Source organism: Vombatus ursinus, unplaced genomic scaffold (assembly GCF_900497805.2).
Source record: "Vombatus ursinus unplaced genomic scaffold, bare-nosed wombat genome assembly UNPS02014832.1, whole genome shotgun sequence".
Taxonomy (NCBI): Eukaryota; Metazoa; Chordata; class Mammalia; order Diprotodontia; family Vombatidae; genus Vombatus; species Vombatus ursinus.
This window is the reverse complement of record NW_020954610.1, coordinates 2165162-2182938: the sequence shown is the minus strand read 5'-3', so window position 1 is coordinate 2182938 and position 17777 is coordinate 2165162. Positions and strand designations below refer to the sequence as shown.

At 37.9% G+C, this 17777-nt stretch overlaps 1 protein-coding gene across 7 annotated transcripts in view; it reads right to left on the bottom strand.

The window, feature by feature from the left end:
* The window catches only part of LOC114026045 (solute carrier family 28 member 3-like), a 135582-nt gene that overhangs the window by 70285 nt on the left and 47520 nt on the right, over positions 1-17777 (bottom strand). For all 7 annotated transcript variants that reach the window (XM_027839650.1, XM_027839651.1, XM_027839648.1 and 4 more), the window contains one exon: positions 2089-2178. In XM_027839650.1, coding sequence (XP_027695451.1) covers positions 2089-2178 — 90 coding nt within the window. The remainder of the gene's footprint in view (positions 1-2088; positions 2179-17777) is intronic.

Genomic DNA, 17777 nt, shown 5'->3' with positions numbered 1-17777 from the left:
ATTTAGTATAGTATAAGTAAACTATAGTATAGTTAGTATAGTATAGTATAGTAAAGTTAACATACTATAGTATATGATTTAGTTAGCATAGTATAGAACAGTGTGTTCCAATGATGGGCACAGTAGTTAGCACACAGGTGCTTAATAAATGTTTGCTGATGATTATTAATTAGTATAACATAGTATACATAGTATGTAGTATATATTGAACAGTGTGTAGAGTAGAGTAGAATGGAGAGCACTAGACTAAACTGACTTAAAGAGAGCTGGGTTTGAATTCTACCTCAGATACTAACTAGCTAAGTGACCAAGTGCACTTCACCACCTCCCTAAGCCTCAGTTTTTTTAGTTATGATATGGAGATAATAAAATAAGACAAGGGTAATGATACTTGAACAATTCCTTAGGATTATTGCATAATTATCATATTTGTACATATCATTATGGGTAGACCATAAGCTCCATGAAGGAAGGAACATGTTTAAATTATCTTAGTTGTGAGTAAATAGGGTAGCAACAAACTACTGTGATGTGGTCATTGAGTGAATGATGTTTTTATGTTATTTTATTTTTTTTTGTGGAGGTACTTTCCATGTTATGTCATTTGTGACTCACAGAGATCCTGTCAGATTATCACCACTTTTTGTTGTTGTTCAGTCATGTCTGACTCTTCATGACCCCCTTTAGAGTTTTCTTGGCAAAGATGCTGTAGTAGTTTGCCATTTCCTTTTCCAGCTCATTTTACAGATGAGGAAACTGAGGCAAACAGGGTTAAGTGCCTTGCCCAGGGTCACACAGCTAGTAAGTGTCTGAGGCCAGATTTGAACTCAGGTCTTCCTGACTCCAGGGCTGGTCCTCTAGCCAATAAGTCACCTAGTAGTCCCTGAATGTTTTTATCTTGATGCTGATACTGAAGGAAGGTGAAGCTGAACTGCTTCCTTTCTACATCAAAGTTGTTCAGTGGTGTCCTACTCTGGGACCCTATTTGGAGTTTTCCTGCCCAGGGTCACACAGCAAGGAAGTGTCTGAGGCCAGATTTAAATTCACATCTTTCTGACTCCAGGTATAGCACTCTACCACTGCCACCTAGCTGCCCATCACGTTATATGCTATATAGTTCTATTATCTCCTCTCTCAGTCCTATCCCATGGAGCTTGTGCAGTCTATCAAATGTTTACAAATTCTTTCTCACAAGATCTATATTTCACTTGGCCTCCAGGTTCTATAACTTAAGCTGACATTTCTTGTCTTGGGAAGGGAGACTGGGAAGAAGGGAGTTGCTGGTGTATTCCAGAAAAACGAGAGGTACTGTGCCATCACAATAGAAAAAAGTATTAGATCAGGAGTCAAAAGACTCTGTGTTCAAATTCTGACTAGGGTCATCCTTTTTGCAGAAGTTCATTTTTAAAAAAAATTTTTTTGGGCAATTGAGGTTAAATGACTTGCCTAGGGTCACATAGCTAGTGTCAAGTGTTTGGTCTGAGGTCGGATTTGAACTCAGGTCCCCTGACTTCAGGGCCAGTGCTCTACCCACTGTGACACCTAGCTGCCCCTGTGGTCATTCTTAAATGTGTAAATGCATATTTCTGGATCTGTTTCCTTATCTGTAAAACAAAGGGGTTGAACCAGGAGATCTCCAAGGTCCTTCTAGTTCTAAATCTATGATGATCCCATTAATTTTCTGCCTTGCATTTCTACAGTTTAGGAGAAGTTGGTGCAATCCTCTACAACTATTCTCCCCCTTTTGTCCTATATATTTTGGGTTTTTTCCTTTTTAAAACAGATCTGTGAATTCAGTGTGGAAAACTCCTAATACCTTCGAGAGTTTATATTCAGAGATGCCGGAGGCACTAAATAAACTGACTTGCCCAGGGCGACACAGACCGTAGATGTCAGAAATAGGACTATAATCCAGGTCTCCTTAACGCTGAGACTGGCCCTAGATTTGACTAACTCAAAAATGCCATTGAGGTGCATTTCCTCTCCTCCAGATTGCTAAGCGCCCCATTACTTTTGTGCCTAGGAACCAACAACAGTAGTCACTGTAGCTGGTGCCTTTCCTCAACAACAATGAAAATCAAACCTTACCTGCTGGGCGTTTATCCTATCCCTGTTATATTCATTACGATTTCTCAGTGAATATCTTCCTGACCCACTCTGGTTCTTGATATCTTCTTCCTTAATATGACAAAGAGAGAGATTTCGAAAGGAAAATCAGTGTTAAAAAAAAAAGTGAAAACAATTGTCCTTCTGACTAATGGGACATAGTAGAACCTGCAATTTCTTTTGACCTGCAAAAATCCATGACCCATCTGATGAAAAGTCTAAAGAAAACTGATAAAAGCAATTGAAGTGGGGTCTCCAGATTTGGAGAAAGGAAAAAGATAGTAAAGATCATAGAAGAGGGCTGTATGGGTAAGAGGCTAGAGGACTGGCCTTGGAATCAGGAACCCCTGGGTCTAAGTGCTATTTCAGGCACGGTGTGAACATTTCTCTGTGCCCCAGACAAATCTCTGAGATTTGGTGCAATGGTTACTGATCTGTTTCAAGGGAGGGAATTTCCAGGACCTCTCTCCTCCATTTATGGTTAACACTATTAAATGAATAGTTTTGCCAGGTGAATAATAATGTATGACAATGGAGATACAGTGCACTCTATGATGCAGTAGGAAAGATGTAGGATCAGCTTGAAATATAGAAGAAAGCTCCACCTTTTTTCAGTTCTCAAGATGATTGGCTGATTCTGCCACCTGGTGGCAGGATCAAAAACTACTTTCGTGCATAGCATATAGATGCTACCATTTCAAGCTTTTCATTAGATAAAGAAAAACAAAAACAAAGGAGCATATTTAAAAAAAAAAAAACCTTCTGAATGTAGTCTACTATCTTGAATATTACATAACCCACTGTGTGTTATTATAGAAAGCCTATGTATTACATAAAAACTCTTTGTTTCTTGTTTAAAGCCTGTGGCAATCTAGTTCTGCCCTCCCTTTCAAGTTTATCATATCAGTACTGCTCTGGCAAATGCTGATGCTGAAGTTTAAATACTTTGGCCACATAACAAAAAGACAGGACTTATTGGAAATGACCATGATGTTGGAAAATATTGAAGGCAAAAGGAAAAGGGAACAGCAGAGGATGAGATGGATAGATAGTATCATGGAAACAATGAACATGAACTTGGACAGAGCTACTGGAAGACAGAAGGGACTGGTGTGCGATGGTCCATGGGGTGGAAAAGTCTGAACAACAACAAAACTGAACTTTGCCTAGAATGCAATTTCTCTGCAACCTGTAGAATCCCCAGCTTTTCTTCAACAGCTTACTAAAGTGCCACCTCCTACAGGCTGCCTCTTCTGATTTTTCTACTTTATAGTATCCTTGATTTAGAATTAGAAGGAACCTTACAGCTGAGGAAACTGAAGCTAACAAGTTGTTATTCATTCTAAAAGAATTGGATTCTTAATGGATTGGATCATAGGCTTAGAGCTGAAAAGGACCTTAGAGATCACTTAGTCCAAATTCTTCATTTTACACATTTTTTTACAGATGAAGAAGCTGAGGCACAGAGATGAAGTCACTTGCTCAGGTTCATATTTGAACCCAAGGCCTCTCCCTCTAAATCCAATCTTCCCAAATCTTCCCCTGTAGCATCCACCTAGCCCTCCCCATGGTAACATTGTATTTTATATTTACTTTTCCATCTGCACAGTGATCCTCCCCAATAAAAATGTAAGCTCTCCAGGATGTGACTATCTCCATTTTTGTTTGTTTTTGTAGCACAGTGCTTGGCACGTAAGTGCTTAATGAATAATTACTACCTCTTGAGAATTTGTCATTGTATTTGGCTTTTGATATATTTTTTTTCATAGCAAGTTTTTCCTTAAATTGAGACAAATTCAGCCTCACTATAAATTTCTATTCTTTGCTCCCAATTTTCTCTTCTGGAGGCAACCCCCCTTCCCACTTGTAAACTCCCACTGGGATCACTGCCTATTGTGATTATGGGTTAATGGCTGAAAATGACCCTTTAGGAAAATAGACTTACCTGCTTGGTCAGCTCCAACACACATTCTTAGGTGGAGCTCAGGTTGCATTATTACGGCTTTCAGCTACTTAAATTCTGTTTTCTTCTTCTTTTCCATTTAGTACTTTAGCACTAATAGGCACATTCATATAACTAACCTGCTAGGACTGGGTCTAATTGCAAATGCTATTTGCAGAGTAGAACAGTTGACTTAATTACTCTATAAAGTAAAGAAAGTCAAGTTGGGTGTGTATAAGCGGCTTCCACAATCTCTAATTTCGATGGTTACTGAGATGGTCCCACAGTGTGTCTCAGTGTGTAACCAAGTCTCAGAATTCTTACTGGCTGCCCCCAACTGAAAGTAGAGCAGATCCCTATGGCCTAGAGGGCCCAGCCTATCAAACTCCCGTAGTTTTAACACCTGAAGATTTGGCCATCATAGTTACTGGAGATGCAGAATGACTAAGGGATTTTTTTTCACCTTATTGAGTGGCTACATTTACAATTTAGTGATAAAGTTTTGTTTAGAAATTGCTGAAATAGGGCAGAGCCAAGATGGCGGAGTAAAAGCAGTGACTTGCTTAAGCTCTCCCCCAAACCCCTCCAAATACCTATAAAAATGACTCTAAACAAATTTGGTAAGAGGAGTCTCTCTGACTCCAGGCCCAGTGCTCTATCCACTGTGCCACCTTACTAGTAGTCACTAGTGGGAAACTCAGATACCTGAAAGGGTCTAGGTATCTTGAGGTCTGTTTTCAGCTCACAATGATGCCTCAACATGTCAATTCAATTCAAGGGAAGCAAATGAGATTATGTTTATAAATTATGTATACTATGTATATAAAATTAGATTTGTATATATAAAGCATCTTGCAAACCGTAAGATGTTACATAGTCACTATTATAGAGAGTTAAAGATGGATAAAGTATTTACTATGTGCCAGGCACTGTGCTAATTATTGGGGCTATAAATGCAAGCAAGGAAGACAGCCCCTGTCCTCAATGAGCTTATATTCTGACAGGACACATTAAAGGGAGCTGAAGGGGAAGCAATACAGACTGAGCAGGATCCCAGCAAGATAACATGAAAGATGCTGGGGAAGGAAGCCCAGCTACCCAAGGATGGAGCTGGGGCAGTGAGGAGGCCATGAGGATGACAGCTAGAGTGGAAGTAGATAGAATGGTGAGAAAGAAAGATGATAGATAAATGAATAGAGAACTAGAATCCCAGAGTTCCCAATCAGGAAACTACCTTCATCAAGGCAGATTGGCATCTCATCTGAAATTTATATTCTGAGAGTTGCTTGGATGTTGAGGGGCTTGTCCAAGATCATATAGTCAGCCTTTGCCAGAGGCAGGACTTGAACCCAGATCTTCTTGGCTCCAAGGCCAACTCTCTAGCCACTAAGCTCTAGTAGCCTTCAGCTAGAATTGTTTTTTCTTTCCCCCACAACTGCAACTTCATTGGGGTGGGCAACTATCACTGTAGAAACTTCTTTCACTAATATATATCAGCAATTTCTACCATTTGTAGAATTGCTTGGAGAAAATGATATGGTGATAAGAATATATTTAAGCAAAATATGAAAATTAATTATTGTGTATATAACGATGCTATGTAATTATTATAATATAATGACTAGTCTCTCTCTCTATATATGTACATATGTATATATCTGTATATGTATATGTGTATACACACACACACATGTGTATGGATAGTCTCATTTGATGCTCATAACAACCCTGTGAGGTAGGTGTTATACTCCCATTTTATAGATAGGAAACTGAAGCTAAGAGATGCCATTTCACTTGTCCAGATCTTCCTGACCCTTAGGTCAGCTCACTATGCACTAAGCCTAGCTGCCTCTTATTATTTGCCTACTGAGTGCCAGACACTATGTCAGGTGCTAGAAATACAAAGGTTGGCACAGTGGATAGAGTGCTGGGCCCGGAGTCAGGAAAACTTGAATTCAAATCTGACCTCAGACACTTCCTAGCTGTGTGATCCTGGGCAAGTTACTTAACCCTGTTGGCCACAGTTTCATAAAATGACCCCAAATGGGGTTGGAGAGTCAGACATAAAACAACCAATGTCAACAACAATTTTTTATGCATGTGGTTGTGGCTGGGGACCCTTGATTGACTTAGCTGATCTTACTACTGCCAATAAGCCAATTGATTTATTGCTGTTCCATATCTGGTTGCAGGCCATATCAGGATCATAAATCTAGAGGAAGAAGTGACCCCAGGGGTCATCTAATCAAATCCCTTTGTTTTACAGATAAGGAAAGCAAAGCCAATAAAAGTCAGAATTGACCCAATGTTTTTAATGAAAAGAAATAAAATTTGTCAATAAAAATCTATTACAATAATTCCTTGGTTTCCTTATCAGCCCCAGTCCCTTGAGGTCAAGGATTCTATCCTAAACTCCCTTATGCCTCATTGAACAAAGGGCCCTCCCTAAGCAAAAAATAACTATTTGCAGAGTGTGATCAGATTTTAAATGCAAGAACCGTCACTAAGTAAAAGGGATTTCAGGGATGAAGGCAAAATAGGAAGTTGAAGAATTACCAAAAAATTTGGTGTAAGATTAAGAAATAAAGGAGTGCACAGGCTTGCAAACTATTCAGAAGTTTCATAGCTATAAATCAGGAGTTTAAAGAGTTGGAAACCATTGCCCCAAATGGCTACTTGAACAGAAGTAGGCAGCTCACCTCCCACATACCCACTCCAGCAAAAAAACAAAACAAACAAAAAAAAAAGCCAGAATAGTGCTTGACTGAATAACGATCAAGATACTCAAAGAGAAAGGGCTGTAGGTGACTTCATCCATATCAGAACTACACAAAAGAGACCAGAGTTCCTGGAATTAGGACCCAAGTAAAACCAGCATCAGGGTAGGCAAACAGAGACAGGCCAAAGACCCTTATAGTTTGAAAGGCTCTCTCTGGAGGCTGTAAGAGCAGGGGGCTCCTACAAAAAAAAAAGCCCTAGGATGGTTGCAGATCTACAGTAAGAACCTTGGAAGAAACTAGGAGCAAGAGCAACCAGTCCAGGTTATGGTAGAGTTCAGACCAGGACCCTACAGACCCAGGGGCTCCTGTCCTGAGAGAAGAGGATCCTAAAATCTAGTGCTCTGAGTCCCAAAGATCCAAGACGGCCTAGAACTTCCAGCACTTTTGGTAGAGATACACCCTCAGAGATGGAGGGCTTAACAGGACCAAGGTGATCCAGGTCAGGATATGAGAGGACTAACCATCCCATTCAAAAGCGCTACAGGGATAGAGATTGACCCTGGCTCAGAGCTTCAATTTAAAAATGGCTGGAGATGAGTAAATAGGAAAAGATAATGACCACTATAAAGAACTGTTATAATTTCAGACATACTCAAAACTCAACCTAGAAGAAGAGGGTAACTAGACAACAGTTGCAAAGACAAAGGAAAACACAGATTTTCTGCAAGAAATAGGTGAACACTTAGAAGAAATTAAGGGGGAAGGAGAAACGGGGGAAGAGAGAGAGGGAAGAAAGGAAGGAAGAAGGAAGGAAGGGAAGGGAAAGAAGGGAAGGAAGGGAAGAGAAGGAGAATAAATAGCTTAAAACATTAAGTGGTAAGCTTTACCCAAGTAAGGGAATTGCCTAAAAAGGAGAGACAGAAATCAATGACTCCATGGGATGAGAAATACTAGAACAAATTAAAAAGATTGAAAAACAAAAGAAAATGTAAAATATTACTAAAAACAGAATGTGGAACTAGCAATAATGAACTCCAAAAAGGAAAAAAAAAGCCATTGAATCATTTTTTAAAAATGCACAAAGAAGCGACAGTTAGGTGGCAGTGGATAGAGCTCCAGCCTTGGAGTCAGGAGGACCTGAGTTCAAATTTGACCTCAGACTCTTGACCCTTACTAGCTGTGTGACCCTGGGCAAGTCACTTAACCTCAATTGCCTCATCAAAAAAAAAAAAAATGCGTGAAGAGAATAGAAGAAATGTAAAAAGGAAACACACAAAAGCAGAAAATAGTGTGATGAATTACTTATGTACTTAAAGGATAAAAAAAGAAAAAAGGGTATTATGGGCAGTTACAACTGACCCAATTTAAAACTGTTTTAAATATGGAAAACAGGATAAAAGTAAAGATGTTGACATTGATTATCGCTAATTATTTGAGAATATTATGTTTAAGTGCCACAACAAGGAAGTTACAAAAGCTCAGATATCAAGCAATTAAATCAACAAACATTTGTTAATTGTTTGTTATGCGCCAGGCCCTGTGCTGGCAAATTGACTAGTTTGAAATACAGTTGGAGAGACTGCTTTGTTGGCTCACTAGTACCTTTATTTGGACAGGTATGGAAGCTGAAAAATGAACTGGGCACGGAATTGTATAGAAGAAAGAGAGGGCTGGATTATGTTTCAAAAGTGCTTTACGTGAGCCAACTGTTCCCTGATATAAAACCCTCCATTTTAAAAAAAATTTTTATTAATTTATTTTGATTTTTCAATAATCACTTCCATATACTTTTGAGTTTAAAATTTTTCTCCCCCTTCCTCCCCACCACCCTCCCCAAGACGGCCCACAATCTGATATAGGCTATACATGTACATTCCTATTAAACATATTTTCACATTAGCGATGTTGTAAATAAAAATTAGAACCAATAGGAGGAACCACCAGAAAGAGGAAACAAAACTCAACAGAAGAGAAAAAAAGTAGCAATTCAACTTCCATAGTTCTCTCTTTGGATATGGATAGCATTTTCCATCACGAGGCCTTTGGAGATAACTGGGAAGAGTTAAGTTTATCAATATTAGTCATCGCACAACGTGGCTGTTATTGTGTACAACGTTCTCTTAGTTCTGCTCGCTTCACTTAGCATCAGACCATACAAGTCTTTCCAGAAAACCCTCCATTTTTAACACTAATATTGTACTGGTGATATCAAATGGATATGAACCAGTAAAAACAATGATATATGAAGAATCAGAATTGCAAGTGATCCAAAGAGAAAAGAGAGACACATGATAAGTGGTAAGTAGTGGCATAAAATGTCTTCTAATTACAAAAGCCATTATATATGATCTGAAAAGGATATAGGTCAATCCTGTGGCAAGAAGGAGGGATTACAGTTGGACACACAAAGGAAGGCAAGTTTGGGTAGTTCCTTCAACTCAGTCTCATAGGGCATGTTTTTTAGGCCCTTTCATTAGCTGCCTTCGCCTGGCAATAGTCTAGCTCAGCCGTGTCAGACTCAACTGGAAATGGGGCTACTTAACCATAAGCATCCCTGGGATGGTATATTGACTCAGAAAACCATATAGTAATGTTATCTATGTTCTACTATAGTTTTATTTTGTTAAATATTTCTCAATTTAATCTGGTTTGGGTCACACTTGGAAGGATTGTGTTTGACACCTCTGGTCTAGCTTATAAAGGTTCATCATGGAGGAGAGTAGTAGAAAATTAGGATGTTCACCTATTAAGTGGTATTCTTTGGTTCTGAATCCACCTAAACTTTATTATTATCTGGTTTATGTATTTTCCACACAGATATTCTGACTAATGAGCAAGAACTAGATGCTAAGGTAGAAATATTAGTATGCTTAAGGACAAGATTGTAGTATTCAGACTGAGGAATTCTAGACTTTTATCATATGGGCAATGGGAAGCCATTGGAGAATTATGAACAGAAAGTACAGACACGTACATCTTAGGAAGATTAATCGGTCGGTAGGATGGTCACTTGCTGATGAATTTCTTGGCTTTGACAATCCATAAACAAATAAAAGTGGTCTTTGCTTTTATATGGCCTATTCGACTTCAACAGTGATGGTAGGAAAATGTGATAACTTTTTTGCTGTAAATAATCACAGTTATTGGTACTTGAAATATGCGATCCTTATTCAGTGACCAATGAGTAGACATACCATTAGATGAAATGATCATATCAACTGTGACATTCTAAGGCAGGGAGGTGACAAACTTGAAGTCAGAAATCTTGCCTTGGGGGCAGCTAGGGCAGTAGACAGAACTCCTGCTTTGGAGTCAGGAGGACCTGAGTTCAAATCTGGCCTCAGACACTTGACACTTACTAGCTGTGTGACCCTGGGCAGGTCACTTAACCCTAACTGCCTCACCTAAATAAATAAATGAATGAATGAATGAATGAGTAAATAAATAAATGAAATTAATCTTGCCTCAAGACATTGTGACCTTGGGCAAGTCAGTTGATTTGCTGGCCTCAGTTTCCTCATTTGTAAAATGGGGATGATAATAGCCCATACCTACTAGAGTTGTTTGTGAGGATCAAATGAAACAACATATGTAAAGTACTTTGTATACCTTAGAGTATTATGTAAATGTTAGCTACTATTATTATTAAATGAAACCAGGAGACAAAAAAAATGTTGCAGCTAAATGGAAGGAAAATTCACAGGCTTTTCTTGGAATGGTACTTAAATCAGTTATTTGAGTTAGTCCAAAGATAACAAGGAAGCTTTTCGGGTTATTTGTTCATCTGCTATTGCAATACTCATGATAAATATTTGCTGAAAAGGCCTATTGAGAGTATTTGCAGTACATACCTGAATATCCATTGCAGGGTATGAGAGGTAGAGAAATTGTACAAAGAATTCACGAAGACTCTCCAAATTAAATCAAATTGTACTTTAATTCTCTGTGACTGTAAAATAGGGAGGATAGCTAAAAGTTGGTAAATTGTTTAGAAATTCAGAAATAGGGTTTTGAGACTACACAAAGCCCTGTGCCAATATACCATTGATATTTTCTTCAGGAAGAGCTCCAGTGATAGTAAGTGGGATCAGAGGGGAGACTGACCCGTCTGTTTTTGGAGCAAAGGCAGTGATCATGATGGGAGAAGAGAGTGGGATTCCAGGGTGAGCATGCAGGGGTAAGAAATCCAGAGAAAAGATGGCCCCCAGGGAGTAGGGAGTGAAATGTGAAGTGAAGCAAGACTGGGGGCCTGCTTGAAAAGGTGAGTCAGGTGATTAGGTGAATGGTAAGAAGAGCAAGGCTCCAGGGTGGAAGTTGAAAGTTGAAGGACATGTTCCGTGCTCTGAGCAAGAAGGTAGGCCTGCTCTGAGGAGAGGCCTGAGGAAGTAGAATTCATTTCTGACCCCATGTCAGCTGATTTCTAAGAAACGCAATGAACAATTTTTACCAATATGAATCAATCGCCACAGAAAGGAGGATAAAAGAGCTTAGACACCAGACAAATACTGGGCTTCGTGTTTCTAGCAAAGACCTACCTCAACCCTAAATTCTATTTAGTCAGATTACTGTGGTCTGCCTGGGTCCTCTATTCACATCCCTGTGACCAGCTTTACAAGGAGATAACTCCTCTGCTTCTTAGGTTTCCTCTACTTTTTGTTTTTGCCTTTTAGTTATAGAAGCTTTTCTAGAAGGAAATGCTTCTTTTGAAGCTATTTGGAAGGCATTCCCACCCATCTGCTCTATATTTAAATGCTCTACATTTATCAATAGCATTCATTTGACAAGCATTTATTATATACTGAATGTGTGCAGGGGATGATGCTAGACACTGGGAAAGGTTACTTTATGTTTTTATATTTATACTTCTGACTTTATGGAACATCTTGTTTGGCAAATTAGGGAGTAGGGAACTATCTCTTGCCTTTGCAAAGCCTCTCCCATGTACCTAAAAGGGCTATCTCCTCACCTCGTAGCTCACCTAGCTTCCTTCAAAGTTCAGGTGGTATCTTCTAGAAGAATCTTTAGGGCTCAACCAGTAGAAGCTAAGCTCTACTTTACCAGAAAGTCCTCTACTCCAGAGGTGGCAAACACGGGCCCACAATATTATTCCCCAGGGGTCTAGAACCAGATTAAAATATAATTGGGAAATGTTTAACAAAGTAGATAATACAATATAATGTAGATAATGTTAATTTGTAGCTTTCAAAATCAATGACATTCCATTTGAGTTTGACACCACTGGTCTAGGTTCTATCCCAAGGAGGTAGAATGTATAATAAAATATTCATAGAAGGATTTTTGTGGCAGAAACCAAAAATGAGATTGTCATAGATTGTCTAATGACTGAATAAACTGTGGTATATGAAAGACAGACTGTGGCATATGAAATAAATGAAGCATTGTTTAAGAAATTGTGAGGAATTCAGAGAAAAAGGCAAATTAAGCAGAGTAAAATAGGCACAATACAGAGAACAATATACATTATGTAAATTTACAACAATGTAATTAAAATCACTGAGGTCTGAGCAATTATAGTAATCAGTCTTGGTCACAATAACAAATAATTTAAAAAACCTTTTCTCTTCGCAGAGAGGTAACTACAGGAGCAGAACGCTGCATACATCATCAAAAGCCATATCCATTATTTTTGTTAAGTTGCTTGAGGGTTAGTTATTTACTTATTTATTTATTTTGATAGGGGAAGATTCATTTCAAAGGTGTTAGAAGAAATGGAATGGATTTGGGAGACAATAGATTTAATGATGAGCTTGAGGAAAAAGGAATTTTAAAAAATGACTCCAATGTTTTAAGACTGGATTATGGGAAGAATAGTGGCCCATATCAACAGAAAATGAAATTAGGAGGGGCTAGTTTGGTAGAAAATAAAGAGCTTATGAAGACTAACATTTAAGGGGTGGAAGGAAGAAGAGACAGGGAATACAAATCAGCCCTGTCTGAGGGTAAGGCTGGGAACTGTCTGCCAAGGGTACTGCTAATCCATGCTTTTTCCTTCATTGACATAGCAGGCTATCAATTCACACACAGAAAGGTGTGAGGTAAAGGGGAATATAATTTATTCCTTTGCCTTTGATGTGCAGGATTTATTTGAACATGGATAAGTCAATCAATTCTAGGAAGAGACACAGTGATCTGAGTTAAATTACCCAAGATGTGTTTGGTTATTTTTCATTCTCTTTCATTCCTCTTTATTGATGTTTCAGTGCCCTAAAGCTAAAGAAATACAAATGTGGAATTGCACGTAATTTCATTGTGACTTAGTTGAATAAATACCTCTAAGACATCTCGAGGCAACTACTTCTGTCCCAATTTCTGTCTATTTTCTTTTCACCCTAAGGTAGTCCTCCTTCCTATTAATGAGTGGTTGATATTAATAAATGGTTATTTGAATCTGCGTCTTGTTTCTTCTTGTTATGACCTATGATGTTGCCTGCTTCTTCCAGTCTTTGCCTGGGGTTGGTTCACCTGTCTCAGAAAAGACCTGGGTCATTGTAGACTTTGCCATTCTGTGTTTGGGATCGAAGGCTAGAGAAACCCATTTCACTTTGAGTCAATGATGAAGATGAATTACAGTGAGCAACTGAGGGATAATAAAATATAGGAAGCTTTTATTCTTAATTATCTATGTGAACTGGGGATAGCAGTCCTAATCTTCAGTTAGCCCGAGTCTTAGGGTTAACTGGTCTCCTAATCAGCAAAATTTTTTGCTCAACAAAGATGACTTCTGAGGGTCCCTGAGGCACCCCCAAACATTTTATGTTGGAGTGCAGCAGCTGTAGTGGGACCTGTAACTTGGGGTTGAGGGGAGAGGGGAAGGAGCATTACAGAGAGAGGGAAGGAAATATGACTGTTCAAGTTGTCCAAGCCCAAAATACCCTTGGGGTTTCCAGTTATCAGTTACCTCTAGCTTAAGGGTTTGAAAGGGTAGATAGCTAGGTGGCACAGTAAATAAAAAAAGATCTGGCCTGAAGTCAGGAAGACCCGAGTTTAAATCCAGCCTCAGACACTAGCTGTGTGACCTTGGGCAAGTCACTTAACCCTGTTTGCCTTAGTTTTCTCATCTGTAAAAGAAGTTGGAGAAGGAAATGACAAACCACTCCAGTATCTTTGCAAGAAAACCCGAAATGAGGTCAGCCCTCACTCAAGGTCTTTGGTCATTGAGAGAGGCCATTGACCCAGTTGATTGATTACTGCTAGCCTGACTAATAAATTGATCATGCTTATAAATTTGGCTCTCAGAATTTCTCTTGACATCCCTGAAGGGACTGGGGGAGTGAGTCTGGTCCCTAGGGCAACCTCTTAAAGGGAGTGCCTTTTCCCTGAGGGATTTCTCCTCAGAATTTACCTGGAGAACTGAGGCCTCTCAATCCCAGGTCAGTCCCAGTTTAGTCCCAACCCACCCAAGCTAAAGTGGGTAAGGATATCCCTAGGAAGTCCTTCTAAGGGAATAGGCCAGCCTTCATGTTGTTGGGGAAGTAGCTAGCTAAGGTTATCTTCCATTTTGATGGGGATGTCCCTTCAAAGGAATAAAGTTATCCTCCACACTATCGGGAAAGCCTCTATAAGGGAAAGTGAAACTCAGAATTATTGAGATTGCTTTTAGAAAATTGTGCACACTAATTTTTGACTAAAAACTTTTCAGTGGGGAAAAAAAACTTGAAAAGGCTTCTCTGTATTGGTCTTATTGTATTATCTAATGTCTGAAAGTCAAATTAACTTTTTCCTGGGCTTTATCAGCCCAAGAAGAAAGAATAAAAAACATTTTCTTGAGGAAAGATCTTCCTCTCCTCTTCTCCCCTCCCCTCCCCTCCCCTCAAAGACAGACCAGAGAAACACAGATAAGAGGCTTGGTGATATTTCCCCCATTCTGTAGAAATTCATGGCATCTTAAACCAATCATAGATAAAAATGTAAGATCTCTACTCTGAATTTAAATTTTAGTTGAATGTGTTTTTTTTAATAAATGCTGAAATGTTTTAGTAAGTTTTGAGGTAACTGTAGAATTTGTCTTAAGGAAAAATGAGAATAGAATTGTAAAAGTTACAAGGAAGTAACACTTTGATCTTATCTCACTCCTTGCTTGGAAAGTGACCAATTTACTGTTTTAGTGTGGAGAAAAGGTAATTTCACTGATCAGAAAACTGAAGCTAAATTGAAAATAGGATCACTGAGATTTCAAACTGAAAAAAAAAAAAGATAGCTGTGCCACTTAAGAGCTGCCCATTATTAACTCTTTCCTGGTTCACAAAAAAGAAAAAATTAAATCAGGGAACAACTAAAAAGGAAGCTACATCTAATTAGATCCTAGGGAATTTTACAAATTAATTTACAAATTACTTGTACACATCAATTTAATTTTTAAATTGGTATGTTTTGAAATTAGAAATTTTGCTGTAAATTATATTAGATCCCCCAATTTGAGTATGGATATTAATTGGATTAGATTTCAAACAACTTGTCAAGAAGAAAATAAGACTCTTACCCATTTTTGTATGTAGAAGCTCCAGATGGGATTTGGGGTTAAGTCTACTCAAACCAGATCCAGAAATTATTAATACTGATTTTGTTAATCAATCCCTGTCAAGAATTAAGCGGTATATTTATGTTTTCTGCCCTAGGTGGAGTTGACATATATGTGTGAGAGAAAAAAACAAAGGAAGGGGAAAATTGAAATCAACATGTCCAGTGTGCTCCAGGTGGAGGGGTGTGTGTGTGTGTGTGTGTGTGTGTGTGTGTGTGTGTGTGTTTGTGTTACACCTAAGAAGTCTTCCTCCCCTACTCTACATCACAAAACTGCACGTTAGAGAAGAGAGAAGTCAGTTTGGACTAAATTTCAAAAGCTAGTTTATAATTTGAATTTTAAGAACTGCCATGCTTCTTGCCCATAGAAAGAGAAGCTTATCTAAGGGAGTAACTTAAAAGTGAGTAAAATTCAATTTGGAAAAATACTTTGTGTTACTTCTGTGAACCATATAATAGAACTTAATAGTTATTTGTGGTAAAGGTTTGTCCTAAAACTAAATTGTAATGCAGTTTGGCATCAAGCAAAATGCTGAAAGAACAAGATCAGGCTGGGAGAATTTAGACCCTGTCTTCTGTGCCTCAATAGAAGGGATAAGGCACTGCAAGCTTCCTGCCTTGTGTTCTGTTACAGACCTATTAGGCTTTTGGGTCCCACCACTTCTGCCACCACCCCTTCTGACTGCACCCAAAACTTAAGGAAAAAAATTGCAATGTGGTATTATAAACAAACTAGAAATTGGATAAGACTGTGTTTGTAAACTCTTTAGAAGTGCAAAGACAACAGTATTGCCATTAACTGGGGTTGTATAGAAAAAAAAAATTTTTGTGCTACAAAAAATTTTCACAAAGGTGAAAATCTGTGGAGTGAAGATGGGTTTTATAGATAGTCTGGGACATGAAAGAGAGGAAGTGGATTAGAATATGAAAGGAGAACTTTCTTCTTTGAAGGGCTTTAATCAGAAACCACTGGAGGAATATATGTGGGGGAAGAGAGAAAGAGAGAAAGAGAGAGAAGAAAATATGAACAGGCAGTTTTGAAAGTAAACATGGTTTGGGATTTGGAGTTTTTCAAAGAGATTTGAGGGAGGGTTCTGATCTCTTGAGATAAAGAAATGGGAAACATGGTTATTCTTTATGATATGAAACTATAGTAATATGTTTGCAACATGGAATTATTTGAAAATAGTATACTAAAATTTTGTCCTTGAAGGACTGTTAGAAGAGTATATTTTAGTTATATGAGGAATGTAAAATCCTCATGTGCCCTAAAGAGTGGGATGAGAATATAAGACTGCTACATCTAATTTTTGGCAGTAGACTAACAGAGTAGTGGGCCCTATAATGTGAAATATTGGGAGTACATGGCCTTTGGGAAATTTGAGATTTTGATTTTGCGATTGCAAACTCAAGCTTTGATGTGGTAAAGGTTTGTCCTAAAACTAAATTGTAATGCAGTTTGGCATCAAGCAAAATGCTGAAAGAGCATGGATTGAGGAAAATATGAATTAAAAATCTCTATAAATTTACTGGATGTGGGATTTTAGGCAGGTAACCTCATCTCTGTTTACCTCAGTTTACTAATCTGTAAAGGGGACAAAAATAGCTCTCACCTCCCAGGGTTGTTGCAAGAATCACATGATTGAGAAGTGATTAACTAACAGAAGACCTGGCATATTGTAAATACCATATAAATGTTAACTATTATGAATTTTTTAATTAAATATAATTACAATGTACTGCGTAAGTCTACATTGGGTTTTAATGTGAGTAGTATAAAATGCTAAAGGTGATAAAATGAATAATTTTCTTTTTTTTAATTTAAAAAAATTTTTTTGAATGATTTTCTATGTAAGGTAATTTGGAAATGTATTCAACTTATTTGATATCATCTGTTTTGTTTCATGTTTTAAATTCACCATATTGTGAATGCTATTGTATTTCTAAATTTTCTGGTATTGTAAATTCTGGGAAACCATTGCATAAGAAATTCTGTGAAGAAGATAATGCAATTGTATTATTGAAAAATTTAACTCCTTTTGGTTTAGATTCTGTGAAATCATTAAATTGTTGGAGGCTATTGTTATAATGTCCAAATTTATGAAATATTTCAATAGAGTATATTTTAAAAGGGAAAAACAATAATTACTGTGTGGAAAAAGGAAGAGGAGAGACCTTTATAAGATTTTACAAATCTCCTAATTGGTAAACTTACCAAGTTTCTTGGAACAATCTGCTTGAACAAGGTCGTAAAATCTTATTAGCTCCATGCTAGAAATTGCTGAATATTGTAAAATCCCTAGACAAAAAACTGGTTTACTAAGAAACTAGAATTCCCTCTTTCACTCTTTTTAAAAGTAGAGGTGGGAATCTACGAGCTTGCTTATAGTAGAGTAAGTTTCTTCTAAGATTATTTGACTAATGAAAATTATGAAACTACATGTTAAGGAATAATATATATTGAAGTTAAA